At 41.4% G+C, this 14,746-nt stretch overlaps 1 protein-coding gene across 1 annotated transcript; it reads right to left on the reverse strand.

Moving 5' to 3' along the window:
* Positions 1-892: 892 nt before the first annotated feature.
* RFT1 (RFT1 homolog) lies at positions 893-13,464 on the reverse strand. Its single transcript, XM_040076401.1, has 13 exons — positions 13,378-13,464; positions 13,198-13,283; positions 12,561-12,677; positions 10,926-11,115; positions 10,266-10,367; positions 9,377-9,511; positions 8,388-8,466; positions 8,084-8,134; positions 7,358-7,488; positions 6,364-6,508; positions 5,926-6,031; positions 4,681-4,930; positions 893-3,871 (listed from the first exon to the last, which is right to left on the reverse strand). Exons 1-13 carry the CDS (start codon positions 13,438-13,440, stop codon positions 3,707-3,709), a joined length of 1,620 nt encoding a protein of 539 aa, XP_039932335.1. The 5' UTR covers positions 13,441-13,464; the 3' UTR covers positions 893-3,706.
* Between the last annotated feature and the right edge of the window lie 1,282 nt (positions 13,465-14,746).

The raw sequence follows: 14,746 nt of genomic DNA on the forward strand, positions 1-14,746 counted from the left end.
CAATTTAACAGAAACAAAGAGGACAAAATTGACAATATTGATGCCACTTCTTACAAAATTACTACAGCAAATTTTATCTGTGTGTGTGTTAGGAAATGGTGTGTAAGTTTAGGTTGATATTTGAATGAATTATGAATTTATACATAAAATAGCCTAGAAAATCCAACCAAATTTAAGCATCCGCTGTACCAATAATACAAATAAAACTCCAATAATCATCAGGTGGAAGACTATCCTGGGGTGACTTCTTGATGTTTGTATCCCCATTCATATGTTTAGCGCAGAAATAAGTTCTGTACGTTTCAGACTGGTTCCAAGAACAAAGGGAGAGAAAGAAGCACAGCTGTTTTCAGAAGCTGCACTCCCTCCTCCACATTCTGCTCCTGGACTGTGTTGTCTGCAGCACAGACAGACAGCAGGACAGAGATCTCCTTTGCTTTTATTTTAGCTAGCTGAGACAGAGCAGTTCCCTGGACTGTTGTTTGGTTGGTTTTTTTTCTTGGAACTGTTTGAACCTGCTCTGGACTGAAAACCCAGAGAACACCTGGAGCTCACACCTGCAGCCCACCAGGGCCTGGGTCTCAGCATTTCCCAGTGCAGGAGGGAAGATAAGAGACTGAGTGAGCCGAGCTACAACCCACGGCAAGGACTTTCTCAGTTTTGCCATCTCTCTTCAGAATGACGAGAGGTTTTATAGTGATATTATTCATTTTTTTATGTTTGTAAACACTTTGCTTGTTGAATAAACAGGTTTTTCCACTTTTCTCTAAGGAAATCTTTTCCCAAACTGGTTGGGGGAGGGGCCGCTTGAGTTTGCTCTTCTGGAGGGACCCCATTTGGAGGTTTCCTCCCAAAATCCGCCCTAAACCAGGATACAGACAAAAACAAAATGTAAAGGAAATCAGCTTTATTTAGTGTTACCTTGAAAATCATTCATCCAACAAATAAGAAAAATGCACCACAAAGCATGAAATCATAACCTTTTCCACCAAAGAAAATGTCTCATTCCCCTTTGGCTGAAACAAAAAGATTTCAGAACACCATAAAAGAGCTTCATGACACTTCAGACAGTTGTGCCTTTAACAGATGAACAGGGTTAAAAGGGAAACACGGTCAAGTTCAATCTCAACTGTCCACGAGTTTGAGAGTTTGCTGCTTTAGCAATAAAGCAATTAACAGCTCTGACATTAAGGATCCCACTGATAAATAAGAAAGCAGCAGACAGTTTCACTGGTCTCTGCTTCCTGTCTCTCCTTGCAGTTTCCTGCCACTAAAAATATTAAAAATAAGACATCACAAACACCAGTCAGCCATCACTGAGCTGCTTACAGATAATGTTTAAACAAGGAGTGTATACTCAATTTGCTAATGAGCAACCATTATCACCTTAAATGTCTTCCTGAGTCATATAAAGTTGCATTTGAGACGTGAGATTTGTCAGTATGAAATATGACAAAGCACATTTCCAATATGGAATAACACAAATTGGTGCAAAAATGTAATGTGTCTTTAAATGAATTCACTGCATTTATATTAAATAATATTTATGAGGCGACACAGGTCACTGTTTGAAGGAGATCCCACATCACCCTACTTTTGAGATTACAAGTAGCAGAAGTGGTACCAGGGTACAGCTGGGGCTGTAAGAGCAGACAAGGCACAATGACTTCAAGCTTCAATTTGGTATGAGAAGTTCTTCCATCTCCAAAGCACTTTAGGTACAGGGCTGTACAAAATTTCTCATCCTAAGGAGTTATAAAAATTCCCTGTACAGACTGAGATAGTGCCACAGTAGAATCCCAAAGACACACAGAAAAAGACAGACCTTAAAACACAGTCCATAGGTTCAGTTATCTTGATTTTTTGTGCTACAAACAAGTAAAGGACAAGCAACTGTTGTAGGCATTGACCATTTATAATAAAGAAGTTTCAATCCTCTGCAATATTTGAAGCTGTACTTCATAACTAACTCCACACCTGACAGAAAAGAGAAAAAGCTGTAGGACCCCTTAGAAGAGAAAAAATTAAAAGGAAAAGAACTGAATTCTGAATTAAGAGGACAAAGTATTGTAGAGTTGGTTTTGACAGATTTCAAAACAGCCTAAGAAGAATCAGCAAGTCTGTATCTACTTCCAGCCAGGCAATGGAGACAACTGCCCTTGGCAGTGCAAGGCCACTCCTTTCCCTTCACTGTCACGTTTTGACTGCTCTGTGATAACTTTTCCATCACAAAATTCTCATATAAAGTACCTCTGGTAATGTCTTCCAAGTGGAATTACCAGAGTTTAGAAAATAATTCTAACTACAAGCTGAAGGCCCTGACACTAGAAAGCACATCAGCCTGGGCACTGAGGTCACCAGAATGAACACCACAATGCCACTGCAGTGATTTTTTTTTTTTTTTTTTAAAGCAGTCAGAGGATCTGCAGGATTCCTATATAATTAAACTCAAAGCTTTCAACTGCACACATCTGAGCACACATTTTTCATCCCTTGACATTTTTTGGTCCATCCAAACACTGAAAAGGGAACACTGATTATTATAAACCTGCCACTTGCACATTCTGAAACTGCCTAGTTCAGATCTTAGACCAGCAAAACAATACACCATTAGTACACCCAAACCAGCAGCATCACACATAATTTTAGAACCTCTCAGTGTCCAAATTTTCAACAATTCACAAAAAAGCCAATCCAGAGGCTGAGAGTGAACAAGAAACAAGATATAAGGAAAACACTGGAACAAAAGGAAGTAATTACTATCCAATAAAGAAATCTTCAATATGCATAATTCCTTGTAAAAAATCTTATTAAATATATTTAACATTCGATTGCACAGACAAAATAATTTTTATTGAGACAAGTTTGTTCATGCTGCCCTTTAAAATCTCAGACAAACCAAAAAAACAATGGAATGAAAGTAAGAAATTTTATGAGTAACCTTATGAAATGCACCATCAGTGATTGGACTCAACACCTTCTGCAGACAATGCCCAAAACCTCTTCCAGCTAAGGCTTCAGAGTATTTCTGACAAGTTAATCAATGCCCTCAGACATGAAGGATCTGCTGAATGAAATAATCTCAGAGAGCCAGCAGGGACACACGCTGTGCGTTCCATTAATTTACTTGTAAACGTCAGGATTTTCTGTTCCCCACTTTGCACTTCAAGCAGTGACAGCTCAATCCCTCTGCACCACACTGTGTTCTGCTTCACAACACTCACGCTGGTGTTGGTCCTTGCTCTGGGATTGCTCTGTTTTGGGTATTTTTGTGGCATTTATTGTTGTGGTTGATTTTGAGTTTTTTCCCTGACCATTTTCTCCCCAGTTAAGCAGCACCCATGCCAAATAAAAGCCTTCTAAACCACGTCAGGCCTTCCCACACTGTCCAGAGGCAGGAAGGGGAGCTCTCTACATGCAGTCTGTCAACCAGGTTATGCCAGGGGGTGCAGCTTAGATCTCCAGAGGCTGTTTGAAGAAAAGCTTAGAAAGGAATGGTGCACAAAGAGAAAATCATTCACCTCTCTTTTGCTGTACGGACCAGTTCAGAAGACAAAATAATATTCATGTGGCAACTGTGAACATTGCCACTCCCTTATCAATGCTTCCAAACACACGTGGAAACCTTTTTCCCATAGAGATCTTATGGAAAAAACACAGCCCTTTACTGCAAACATGTACAAGAACTGTTCTGCACAGGAGCAGCTCATGTTCCTTTCTTCAAATAGCGGGAGAGGAACTGGCTCCTGACAAAGTGGATGAGCTTGGTCTCTGAGTAGAACATTGTAACAAGGGTTGCTGCAAGGCACAGGGCACCCGTGCTGATGTGGATCAGCCTGGCCATCCAGCCCTTGTCACAGCAGAACAACACCTACAACAAAGAAAACAAGGGATTGCAGGAAAACCAGCCAGCACAAAGCACATTTACTGTCTTAACAAGAAATAAGGTCCAACACACCAACGTCACAATCAAGCCAAGAGCCGTTTTGCACATGCACTGACCCTACAGTAAATCATCTTTAGGAGTCAAAACATCTGCTTTCTTAAGTTCTGTCAGCAAAAAAATAACCATCCAGTAGATACCTGGTAAATGAGGAAGCTGCTGTTATCTGGCATGCAGAAATGTATTTACTGAGATGACACAAAACTTCGCTGGTGCTATCAGGCAAATGTGCTATTGTACAGCAACATATCAGGCTATTTTCTAACAGAACTGGAAATCTCCCACTCCAAAAAATAAAATTCTCCTTTCTCAGGCCTAACACATTTTCAAGCTGTCAGTTTTCTGTACACTGAAAAGCTCCAATCCCCTTCATAATCAGCCTGCACAATCACCATCTTGTACTGAATAAATGTCTTAAACGTGCTCTTAGCAATTTTTGTTTTCCTTCTAGTTTACGTTACTTGGTGCCACTGCAAAATTTCCATTATCAATAACTAAGAACATGGATTAACTACACACAGCAGAAATGTGTAAAATTTTCTTTTACTTGTCAGATCCACCTCAGGTGGCAGAGAGCATTGATACTAAGAATCTCTCAACAATACATCCTGCCTTTCTGTCATGCAAGTCTCCCAGCCTACCCTCAAAATCCTATTTTTTTCCTATTCCTCTTTTTGTGGATCCAAAAGCCACCCGAGAGCAGCATGGCCAGCGAGAGCAGAGGGGAAGGAGCTCACCTCTGAGAAAGTCGTGACTGCTGCACTGAGGATGTAAACCAGCAGCAGAGCAGGTGAGGGCAGGAGGCCCCTGAGAGGTCTGTGGGTGCTTTCTCTGAAGAAGTGATGGATGTAGTGGGTGCTGTGAGTGATTCTGATGCCCATGTTGAAGCAGTTGGCAAGGATAAAGCCCACACTGCCATACCGGTGGGTCAGGAAATAAGAGATGCACAGAAATATGAAAGACAAGGCCAGCATAACAAAATTGTACCTAGTGAAAAAAAGAAAAAAAAAATTAACAATGTATGCAGTTAGCAGCATTCATTTACTAATGATCTTTTATTTCCTAACACGAGTAACAGAATTTCTCTTACCATCTTCTAGTGAAAATAAATTAGAGAAATAAGATAAGAAAAACAATTTGAAAGAACAGAAAATACATCAACCAAATTAAACCAAGAACTACAATATGTGAAAGAAATTCTATTACACTAATCAGTTGTGCACTCATTGCAGAAAATAAAATTCAATAACAATTATTAGTAACGTAAAAACTTGTGCATTTTTTGCTATTTTGTGTTAGGAATATATTAAAGAAAATGAATGCTCCAGAACAAATTGACACTTTATTTTGTTTCTGTTATAAAGAGTGACTTGGAAAGCTAGTGCCCATTTTAAAGGGGTTGTGAAAGCAGCCTTTGCTAAGTCCAGAACAGCTCCCACTTGGATTGTGGAAAATAAGACTTCACTGAAATTAATTTGAAAGAGCCACATCAGGGACAGCCTAAACACAGAAGCAGGAAATAATCCAGGCTGAAAGGGCTCTCAGGAGGTCACCTTGTCCAACCTCCTACAAAGTAGTAAACCATGGATTGACACCCACAGCTTGGATCATTCCTCAGTGTATGTCCAGTACCTGTACATGAAAAATGTTAACAGCTGCAAACTTGCAGTGAGTCAAGTGATTGTCTTAAAGCGTAACTTCAAGCTAATCTGTGGAAAAACCACACAATTAATTACTTTACCAGTTAGTCATGTGCCAAAAGCTAAATTAACAATCTTTATTTCTTCGTTTCTGACCTCTTTACCCAATTTTTTCAAATCTTGCTAAAGCTTCTACATCTAAATCAAAATGCAGACAACCTAGCAAGGAGTTGCTTTCCTCTGGGGCAGGATATTACGTGTGCCAATTTCAAAAGCACCAATTCTTCTTTAAGATCAGCACAAATAAGTTTACAGGAACACTTTGGAAACACTGTTTCCTACCTGTCCACTTCTTCTTTGCACATTAAGGCAGATGTAAAACATTCTGTTACTCCATTGACAGCAAGAAACAGGACATACAATGAGTAACACCGGAGGAGATCTGGACCTAAAAAACACATTAGAAGGACAAATGATTTAAGGTTAATGATTTCTTTTATCAAACCACTTTGTTTTTACAGGCACTGATACTAAGAGATAGAAATTGTAATGTTAACACAAATAATAGAAACTTAAGTACATTTGAACCAGTTTCCTGTCTAGGTATCTTGACAAGAACACAAATAAACAAGGCGAAGGATTCTGATGAGCCAAATCACAGATTTCAATAGCAGTTTCATAGGTAAAAAAACCCAAACTGCTGATTTACAAAAAATTCATAATAGCTATAGGTTTTTTTTCTAAAGAGTGGTATTTTTTGCCAGGCCTATAAATCTTTACCTGTTCCAGAACTGAGCATTGAGCCTCCATAAATATCCAGAGCCAGCTGAGAATAGGCATAGCCAAAAACGGTGATGGTGAGGCCAATCAGGAGCACAAGTTTCAGCAGCAATTCCAATACATTTGCAGCCATAGCAACATCATCCTGAAAAAAAAAGCAGTAAATCACATGAACCAAAATCAATGTAATGATAGCCACTCTCATGCAGAAATGCTACTTCAGAGAAACAAATCAGTCTGCACCATGTAAAAGGGTATGAAACTTATCCTCTGTTATTAAATTAGTCACACACATGCTCTGAACTCCGTAGTTTTTTTACTTATCTATTATTCCACCCTTTTTTCAGTTCTAGACACCAGGTAGGTTTTATATAAATTATACACCCACAGACACCTCCCTTAGCCCACCAAGGACCTGAAGCACAGGATTTAATTGTGTGCTGATGCAATTAGCAGGACTGCTACAGGCTGACCTTCATGAGTGATCAAGAATATTACACTGTGGAACAAAGCTCTTATTCATTAGTCCTCCTCATATAACCCAAACAGCAAGAAAAATCTAATTCTTTTCTTCACAAAGCTGCACTCCTCAGAAACATTATTTAACAGCTATTGATACATCAAAGCAAATAAAGTACTTCCAGATAGCATTTATTTAAGAGATTTCATTATTTAAATAATGGCTTGCTATATCTGGAAATGCACAGTAGAGTAGGTTTTCCATCACACTGTTTGGAGCAGCTGATGTTAACTTTATTGATGCAAGAGAGCACTATGCTACTGCCTATTTTCATTTCTATTTCACTAGCATTTTACCTATTCTCTCTTCTTTTTGGTCCAGCCTCACTCAACATTTTTGTTCTCCACTTTTCAATTTTAACAGCCTCAATACTCAAATTTAAATACACATTTCTGTCAGCCACACTTCTGTGATGCAACTTATCTGTAACAAAAATCAAGAATTTGACATGCAATTAATCCAAAGTAAACATACCTGCTTCTGATCCTTTACAGGCTTCCCTCTTTCCAACACCTTAGCAAAAAATACATAAAAGCTCTCCTCAATAGGCAAAAAGATAAACCTGGCCACCAGTGAACCGAGGTTATTCACAATATCATATACACCTTAAAAAAAAAAAAAAGGCAATCTCAGAGTTTTAGACATATCTTAATTCCAAGTCTTGAATAACAACATGAAATCTAATTTAACATCTCCAAAAAAAAGGAAAAAAAAGTGGTATCTAGTGCAACACTGAAGCAGTATTCTCTAAAAATTCTGACAGTCAAGCAACTACAGCTTAAAATTGCAAGGTTTGATCATGGCAAAGATAAGACAAAAGCACCAATTACACAGAATCTAGAGCACCAAAGCACACTTAAAATTCTTGTTGAAGAATTAAGAGGATCCTGATAAAGTTCACTGAATGAGAACAAGAAGGTAAGGATTTTCTGATATAGGAGAAGAGAAAGCGACATCTCTAGTGAAAATCCCTGCCCATGGCAGAGGGGTTGGAACTAGAAAATCTTGAAGTTTGTTCAACCCAGGCTATTCTATAATTCTATTATCTTAAAGTTTATATTAATTATTCCCTGAAATGCAGCTCAAAGACTTTGAAACATTCTCAGATTTTCAAGCTATCTTTAAACATTTTAAGTCATTTTCAGAAGAGCAGTGACTAAGAAAACTTTTGTCACCATTCCACAATACCATCACACTTACCCTGATCTCCAAAATTTAACACGTTCAAAAACGTCATCACATATCGTTCACCTGTAAGTTCAAAATAAAGAACTTCAGAACAAGCCCCTAAATCTTTCCCAACACTTGTTCAGGCACTTCCAATACTAAGTACTCAAGAGACAAAGTCAAATGGGACAGCACCTAGTTCTGAAAACTCTCAAAAACTCCATTCAAGTTAGACATGTGCCTCATTGTCCCCCACCCAAGCTTTCTGAAGCTTTAAGTCAATTTTGTAAATAGTTTTCATGAACCTCTTCCCTCACACTTCAGTGTCAAGCCTCACCCTCTGTCAAAATCTGCTTCAAGAAGGACTGCTTGAAGAAACTCCAAGTCAAGCGTGCTTCCCTCCAGTTAACAAAGGTCTGCAAAAAAGAACCTGAAATGTAACAAACGTGATTGAAATGACAGAACAGGAATAGAAAAGAGCAAGGCAGTGCCAACACTGTGGGGCAGCTCTAACTGCAGCGGTGAGGAAACCCACGGTGCCCCTGCTCCTAACGCAAAGCATTGCTCAATTCAAGCACCAGCATCACTGCTCTGGCAAAAACTGATTCCCCTGTTGAAAAGTGCTGTTGCTGCAGACAAAGTAACCACAAGAGCATTCTATAGAACATGCTAATCAAGGTTAGAGTTAGGGAAAAAACACCCAGGGTGTTCAACGTGCCAGTATAACTTTCACCCTCACTGGAGATGTGAATTGTTTAGTGCTCTTCAAACTTTCCTTATAGGATTCGCAACCAAGAACAATCTTTATATTTTCAATTTATAAATCTAATCCAGAATGTTGTCTTCCTCAACGAGTCTTTTTATTTCTTTTTTTTTGCCTCATTTTTGTTTGAGAGGTATTTGAGTGTCTCTAGGATGCTGTGGAACATCACGGTTATTTTGTGCAGAGATCAAAGTTTCAAAAATCCACTGTTACATGGTTCTGGTTTCTTTTCTGCCTCAGATCCAGTGATAGCTGGTCATTCCCCTGCACAGTGCAGATGGTCTATCTCCAGTTAATGTCTATTAGTATTTTGCACAAACTAAGTCAGCAACAACAAACCCATAACCACAAAGAGTTCAAGTTTCATTATGCTTTTCTGACAAGAATTTTACTAATACAAACTTCAAACACAATTTCTATGTAACACTTTTTACTTAATCTATCATATAGTGCAAAAATAACCCCAAAACCACTCAATTAACATCCCAGTCTAAAAGCAACATTCAAAGTGCCCTCATGTGAGATTTTAAGAAGAAAATCAAGAAATAAATTGTGCAACTTACTTCATCTTCCACGAAGCTAGGTAATAGAGCTTTCACTCTAGCAACTGGAAATGACTTCTTTGTGGCTTCAGGAGATCCCAAAAACATCACAAAATAAATTACATAGCACATTACCAGAACACTGACATATAAAAGCTGGGAAGATCAGGAAGGAGAGAAGAAAAACAGTGAAACAAAATTAACTTAGAAATACAGAATTACATACTAGGTGGAAATACAGTGAGAAGAAAAATGTAAGTAGTCTTTGTGCCTCCCAAATGTTAAACTAGGTAAGGCTTTGACTAGCTCTTAAGAATGCTGTGGATCTTCTTATCTTTTTTTAACCTGTAGGTTATCACAGGCCTCTGCTAATTTTCATGTTTTATTCAGCATTTTTAGAACACTGAAGGTCCAATTATACAGCAATTACTCAATCAAAAATCAAGCTGACAGAGTAGCTACTGCCTACATATCTTACTTCATAGAACATTTCCAATTTCCATCAATTATAAGTGATCTACAACAGCCAGGGCAAAAACTGAAGGAAAAAAGTTATCCCTCCTTCACTGTCATCAAGAAAAAGTTTTAACCTGAATTAATTGCACTTGATTAGCACCTTCTGATAAGGTAATGCAGGTTGGAGGTACAGGCTGATAAAGCTCTGTGTGATTAGAATAACATAACATTATTTGCAGGATGTGCCTTCACAGATGGAAGGTGTTTCCTTGCACCTCCCTTTAACTCAATGTCAAAGCACCAAGTCAATAATGAGTAACAGAAAAATACCAAATATTTATTCTAAATCTTAAACCTCCCAGGAGCTTTTTCCCTCAGCTCCCCAAAGTTCTTCAGCAGGCTAAATATCAAAGGAAAATTCAAATTCAGCTGAGAGAGTACAAAAGGAACTTACCTGAGCCAAGCAAAAAATGTAAAGGCCCCAGTGAGGATAAAGGATTACTAAAGTAACCATCAAAATGCATTTTGACACTACTGAAAGGCTTTCAGCAATTACCTTTAAGAAACACAAAACAGAGAAGGGTTATTTTCTGGCAACCTAACCACGTACACAGGCTTAAAAAATTTACATTTAATGCACAGAATTTATGCAGGAATGTAAGATTTTCAAAGTCAGTGTGAGTTTACTGCAGTTTTTTTCTGCTGAGCTGGCCAGCTTAGATTGTCATTTCTCTGAAAGTTTTCTATTCTAGCACTTCACAGTTCCTCCACTGCATTTTCCCAGTCCTTTGGATGTAAGGCAGAAAATTTTGCTTGAGACCAACATGTTCTCAATAAATACATTTCACAATTTTATGTAGAACTGGGGAAGCAGTGTGTCTCTCCCTCCAATCAAAACCTATGTTTCAGGATGTAATGATCTTGAAGGTAATAATGTCTAAATAAACCAACTTGCTTGCTTTAATGGGTACAAATTCTTGGATATGTTACAAACCAGGCCATGCATTGCTAAACAGTACACACAGGAGTTGAATATACAAATATCTAAGTCAGTAATCTGTTCTTTTCAGTAAAGATTCCCCCCACATGCACACACCCCATGGACTTCACTAACCTTAAGTCTCACAAACAAATGAGCTTGTGCTAAAACCCAGAACGGCTCTCCCAGGAGTTCAATAATGGCAGAAAGACCAAATGCCACTACACCAGCCTGATAGTGAGGAACCACAGAAGGGTCTGGTACTTCAAGCAAGTGTAGCCAGACTAAGCCCAAGATGAGAGACCAAAAGACACCAAGAGGGACCCTAAAAAGTTAACATAAAAACTAATTAATGGAAATGTTACTTCAGCAGAAAACAAACCAAAACATTAGATTACATTATCACATATAGCCACAATGATTACACAAAAAAAGGCCCTGAAGAATTAATTCCCATTGTTATAACACCAAGAATGAAAGTTTTCCTCTGTAATGAACAACCCTAAGGCACTCTCTGCAAGACACAGAAAATATTTTTCTGAGTTGTCCATTTTCTACTCCAGAGCTATAAGGTTAAATATCTGCATTTTTGTGCCTTAGGATCAAACAATTCGGATCCCACATCAGCCTGCACATCCTGTTCTGCTGACACTGCTTCAGAAATACAGAGCCTCTGGCAGAGCCATCAAGTTTTACATTGTTGGAGCAAGATCTCTTTAACCCTCACACTACCAGACCCCTAAGATACTTGACATCAAGCTCCTAAGACATATTTCAGATGCTTCACTGAAGTTAACCCTCATTTGAAGTTATGCTTCTCTGCAAGGAAAAATTCAAAACAAAAAAAGATGCACACAGTCAATGTCACCTCTGTCATTTAAGGCTCGCTTGAAAGGCTATCACACAGCAGAAAGCTGACTACAGCAACGGCCCAGAGAACAGAAACAACGCATTTCAAATATTAGTATTAGACCTCTCCTTAACAGGGACAAACCCCCTGCTTCATATCTGGATGCAGGTGACCACACATAACCCCCCCAGTTAACAGCTGGGCAGTCCCAGGGAAAGTCAGGTGCCCCGATGGGAGAATACTATTTTATCATTGCAGGGGGAGTTTTCCACCATATCAGGCAGGTACATTTACTCCCCAGCCCAGTGGGGCTACACAACAGCTAGAGCTGACACAGGGAGAGAGCAGAGAGAACCGGGAACCAGAAGGGAGAAGCAAGCCATAAAATCCACTTTACTGCAATGTGTGATTGCTTGTTGCAGTGTCGTGTGGACTTTAAACTGTTCTGCTATAAACAGCACTACAGCTAAAAGAAGCAACCTTAATTCCTTCCTGTTGTTTAATTCCAACTCTTTCTTTCACTTTTTTGCACCTCTCCTACCCAAACATTTATGTTACAGGTTCACAAATGCACACAGAATAATAAAAGAACAAAACTGAGCAGGAAGAGGAAGGAAAAACAAAGTATCTGTGCAACAGGGTTTTCCTTCAACAGCTACAGCCTAAATGAAACTCAAGTGACAGAAGAAATGGCACTTTTGGCAATGAACTTCCTCATGTGTTCCAACAAGAAACCAAATCCATAAATGCTAAAGCACCAGACATGAGCAGCTTCCTACATCAGTCCTACATCAGAAAATGACTGAGGCTTCTAAATGCTGAAATAATTACCTCAGTAAATAAACACTTCCTCTCATTCTGTGAGCTCCCGGACAAAACCAAGAAATTCTAAAGGAAGTAAACTTTTAAAGGGATCTTACGTCAGCCACAAGAGATTAATTGTCTTGGTCCAGTTTCTCTTGGCACTTCCACTCAAACAAGCTCTGCGAAATGCCTCCCTGGCAAGGAAGACGACTGTTGAGTACAGCAGAGTCAGCCTAAAGGGGGTGAGAAGGAGAGAAAACGATTTCTTTTCATAAATTATAAATCCTTCATGTGGTAACATCCCAGTTTTTTACATACAACTGCTGCCTGGCAGACAAATTCTTACAGGTGCACAAGCATGATTATATGAGCTAAAATTACCACCATCTCCTAAAAACGGAGAGAAAGTAATTCCGTGTGACGATTCAAACGGCAAGAATACATGCTGTGAACCAAATGTGAAGATACAGAGTATATCCTATAGGAAAAGCACATTGTATCTAGTCTTTCCTCTGCAAACTGATGGTTTAAACACAAAACCCAGGCCAGCGCTGCCGGTGTTTCAGGCCAAAACAGACCTGGGGAGGCATGAGATGTCCAAACACTCTAACACAACCAACAGCGGATTGCACAGCATTAATAAGAGCATCGCCGGTGAGAGGGCACAGGCCGGCGCGGAGCACAAGCTCTGCCCCACAGCCCCCCCAGCCCCGGGACGCCTCACGGGTGCCCGCTGAGCCGCCTCCCCCTCACCTGACATTGACCACGCCGATGAGCTCCCGGGAGAGGTAGCGCAGGGTGAAGGCGTTCAGCCCGAAGGTGACCACTCGGAACAGCACCTGTGAAAGAAGCCGCACGGGAAGCACCTGCGGCGCCCCGCCGAGCAGCAGCAGGAGGAGGATGAGGAGGAAGGAGGGAGGGGCGGCCCCGCACCTGCAGCAGGGCGCTGGACGAGGCCAGCCGGGCGGTCTGGCCCAGCACGTCCTGCGCCGCCATCGCCCCGCTCCCGCCGCCAGGAAGTGGCGCGGCCGCCGACGCGCCGGATCCCGTCAGCGGGGCGGTACCGCCCGGCCCGGCCCTCGGGGGACACGGCTGTACCGCCCGGCCTGGCCCTGAGGGGACACGGCTGTACCGCCCCACAGTGAGGGGACACGGCTGTACCGCCCGGCCCGGCCCTGAGGGAACACGGCTGTACCGCCCCACAGGGAGGGGACATGGCTGTACCGCCCCGCACTAAGGGGACACGGCTGTACCGCCCGGCCCGGCCCTGAGGGGACGCGGCGGTACCGCCCCACAGTGAGGGGACATGGCTGTACCGCCCCGCCCTCAGGGGACACGGCGACACCGCCCGGTCCGGCCCTGAGGGGACTCGGCGGCACCGGCCCACAGTGAGGGGACACGGCTGTACCGCCCCGCACTAAGGGGACACGGCGACAGCGCCCCACAGTCAGAGGACATCGGGCGACAGGGCGGGACCCTGAGGGGACGCGGCGCAGAGGGTGGCGCCCACGACGGAGGGGGAATGAGCAAGGAACTTTTCAGCTCGCCAGAACTTCAGCTCAGCGCCACAGCCCCGGGTTCCTCCGAAATCAGCCCAAACCTACGGCCTGGCTTACGGGAGGAGATAGCGCGGTAGATGGGGTTGATGTCATTCAACAAGCTCTGTTTTCCAGAGACTGCTGAAAAACCTTCCGAGTTCCACCAATCCCTTTTTAAACTCAGGACAAGCCCACCAGCCTCCCCTGACTTAAGGTGAAACACAACCGAAACAGAGGGAAAACACATTCGTTGCAGGAAGGGGAAAGGATCTTCATTCAGTGAAGAAAAAGAGAAAAACACAAACGCAACACACACAGCCATAGGAACAACAAAAAACCCCCAACCAAGCACCAAGCAAACCAACCCAAAAAAACCCACAACATAAAACCCACCGCAAATGCACCTTCAAATACCGAGATACAATTTAATTGCAACAGATTGGATTTGATAATACAGTGCATTGAAGCCTTCCAGATAAGACTTTGGGCTCAGTATACGTCAGGACAGTTCCAGACTATTTTGGATCACTGTTTAAGCAGCGATATATAAAAAGATTCTATCTTTCTGTGTTACAGAACGTTCCCTTCAGAAGCATGGCGCTTCCAGCTCAGAGGTCACATTTTTCTTAGCAATGCTAGAGTTGAACTAAGATTTTTCCTGTCTAACAGCAGCAGCTACAAAGAGCATGGGGGAGGGAAGTATCTGAGCCCTACTTGATTACAGCTTCTTAGTGACGGACTGTGAACAGCAGCAGTCTAAATCA

The sequence above is a fragment of the Hirundo rustica genome, chromosome 12 (assembly GCF_015227805.2).
Source record: "Hirundo rustica isolate bHirRus1 chromosome 12, bHirRus1.pri.v3, whole genome shotgun sequence".
NCBI classification, from domain to species: domain Eukaryota; kingdom Metazoa; phylum Chordata; class Aves; order Passeriformes; family Hirundinidae; genus Hirundo; species Hirundo rustica.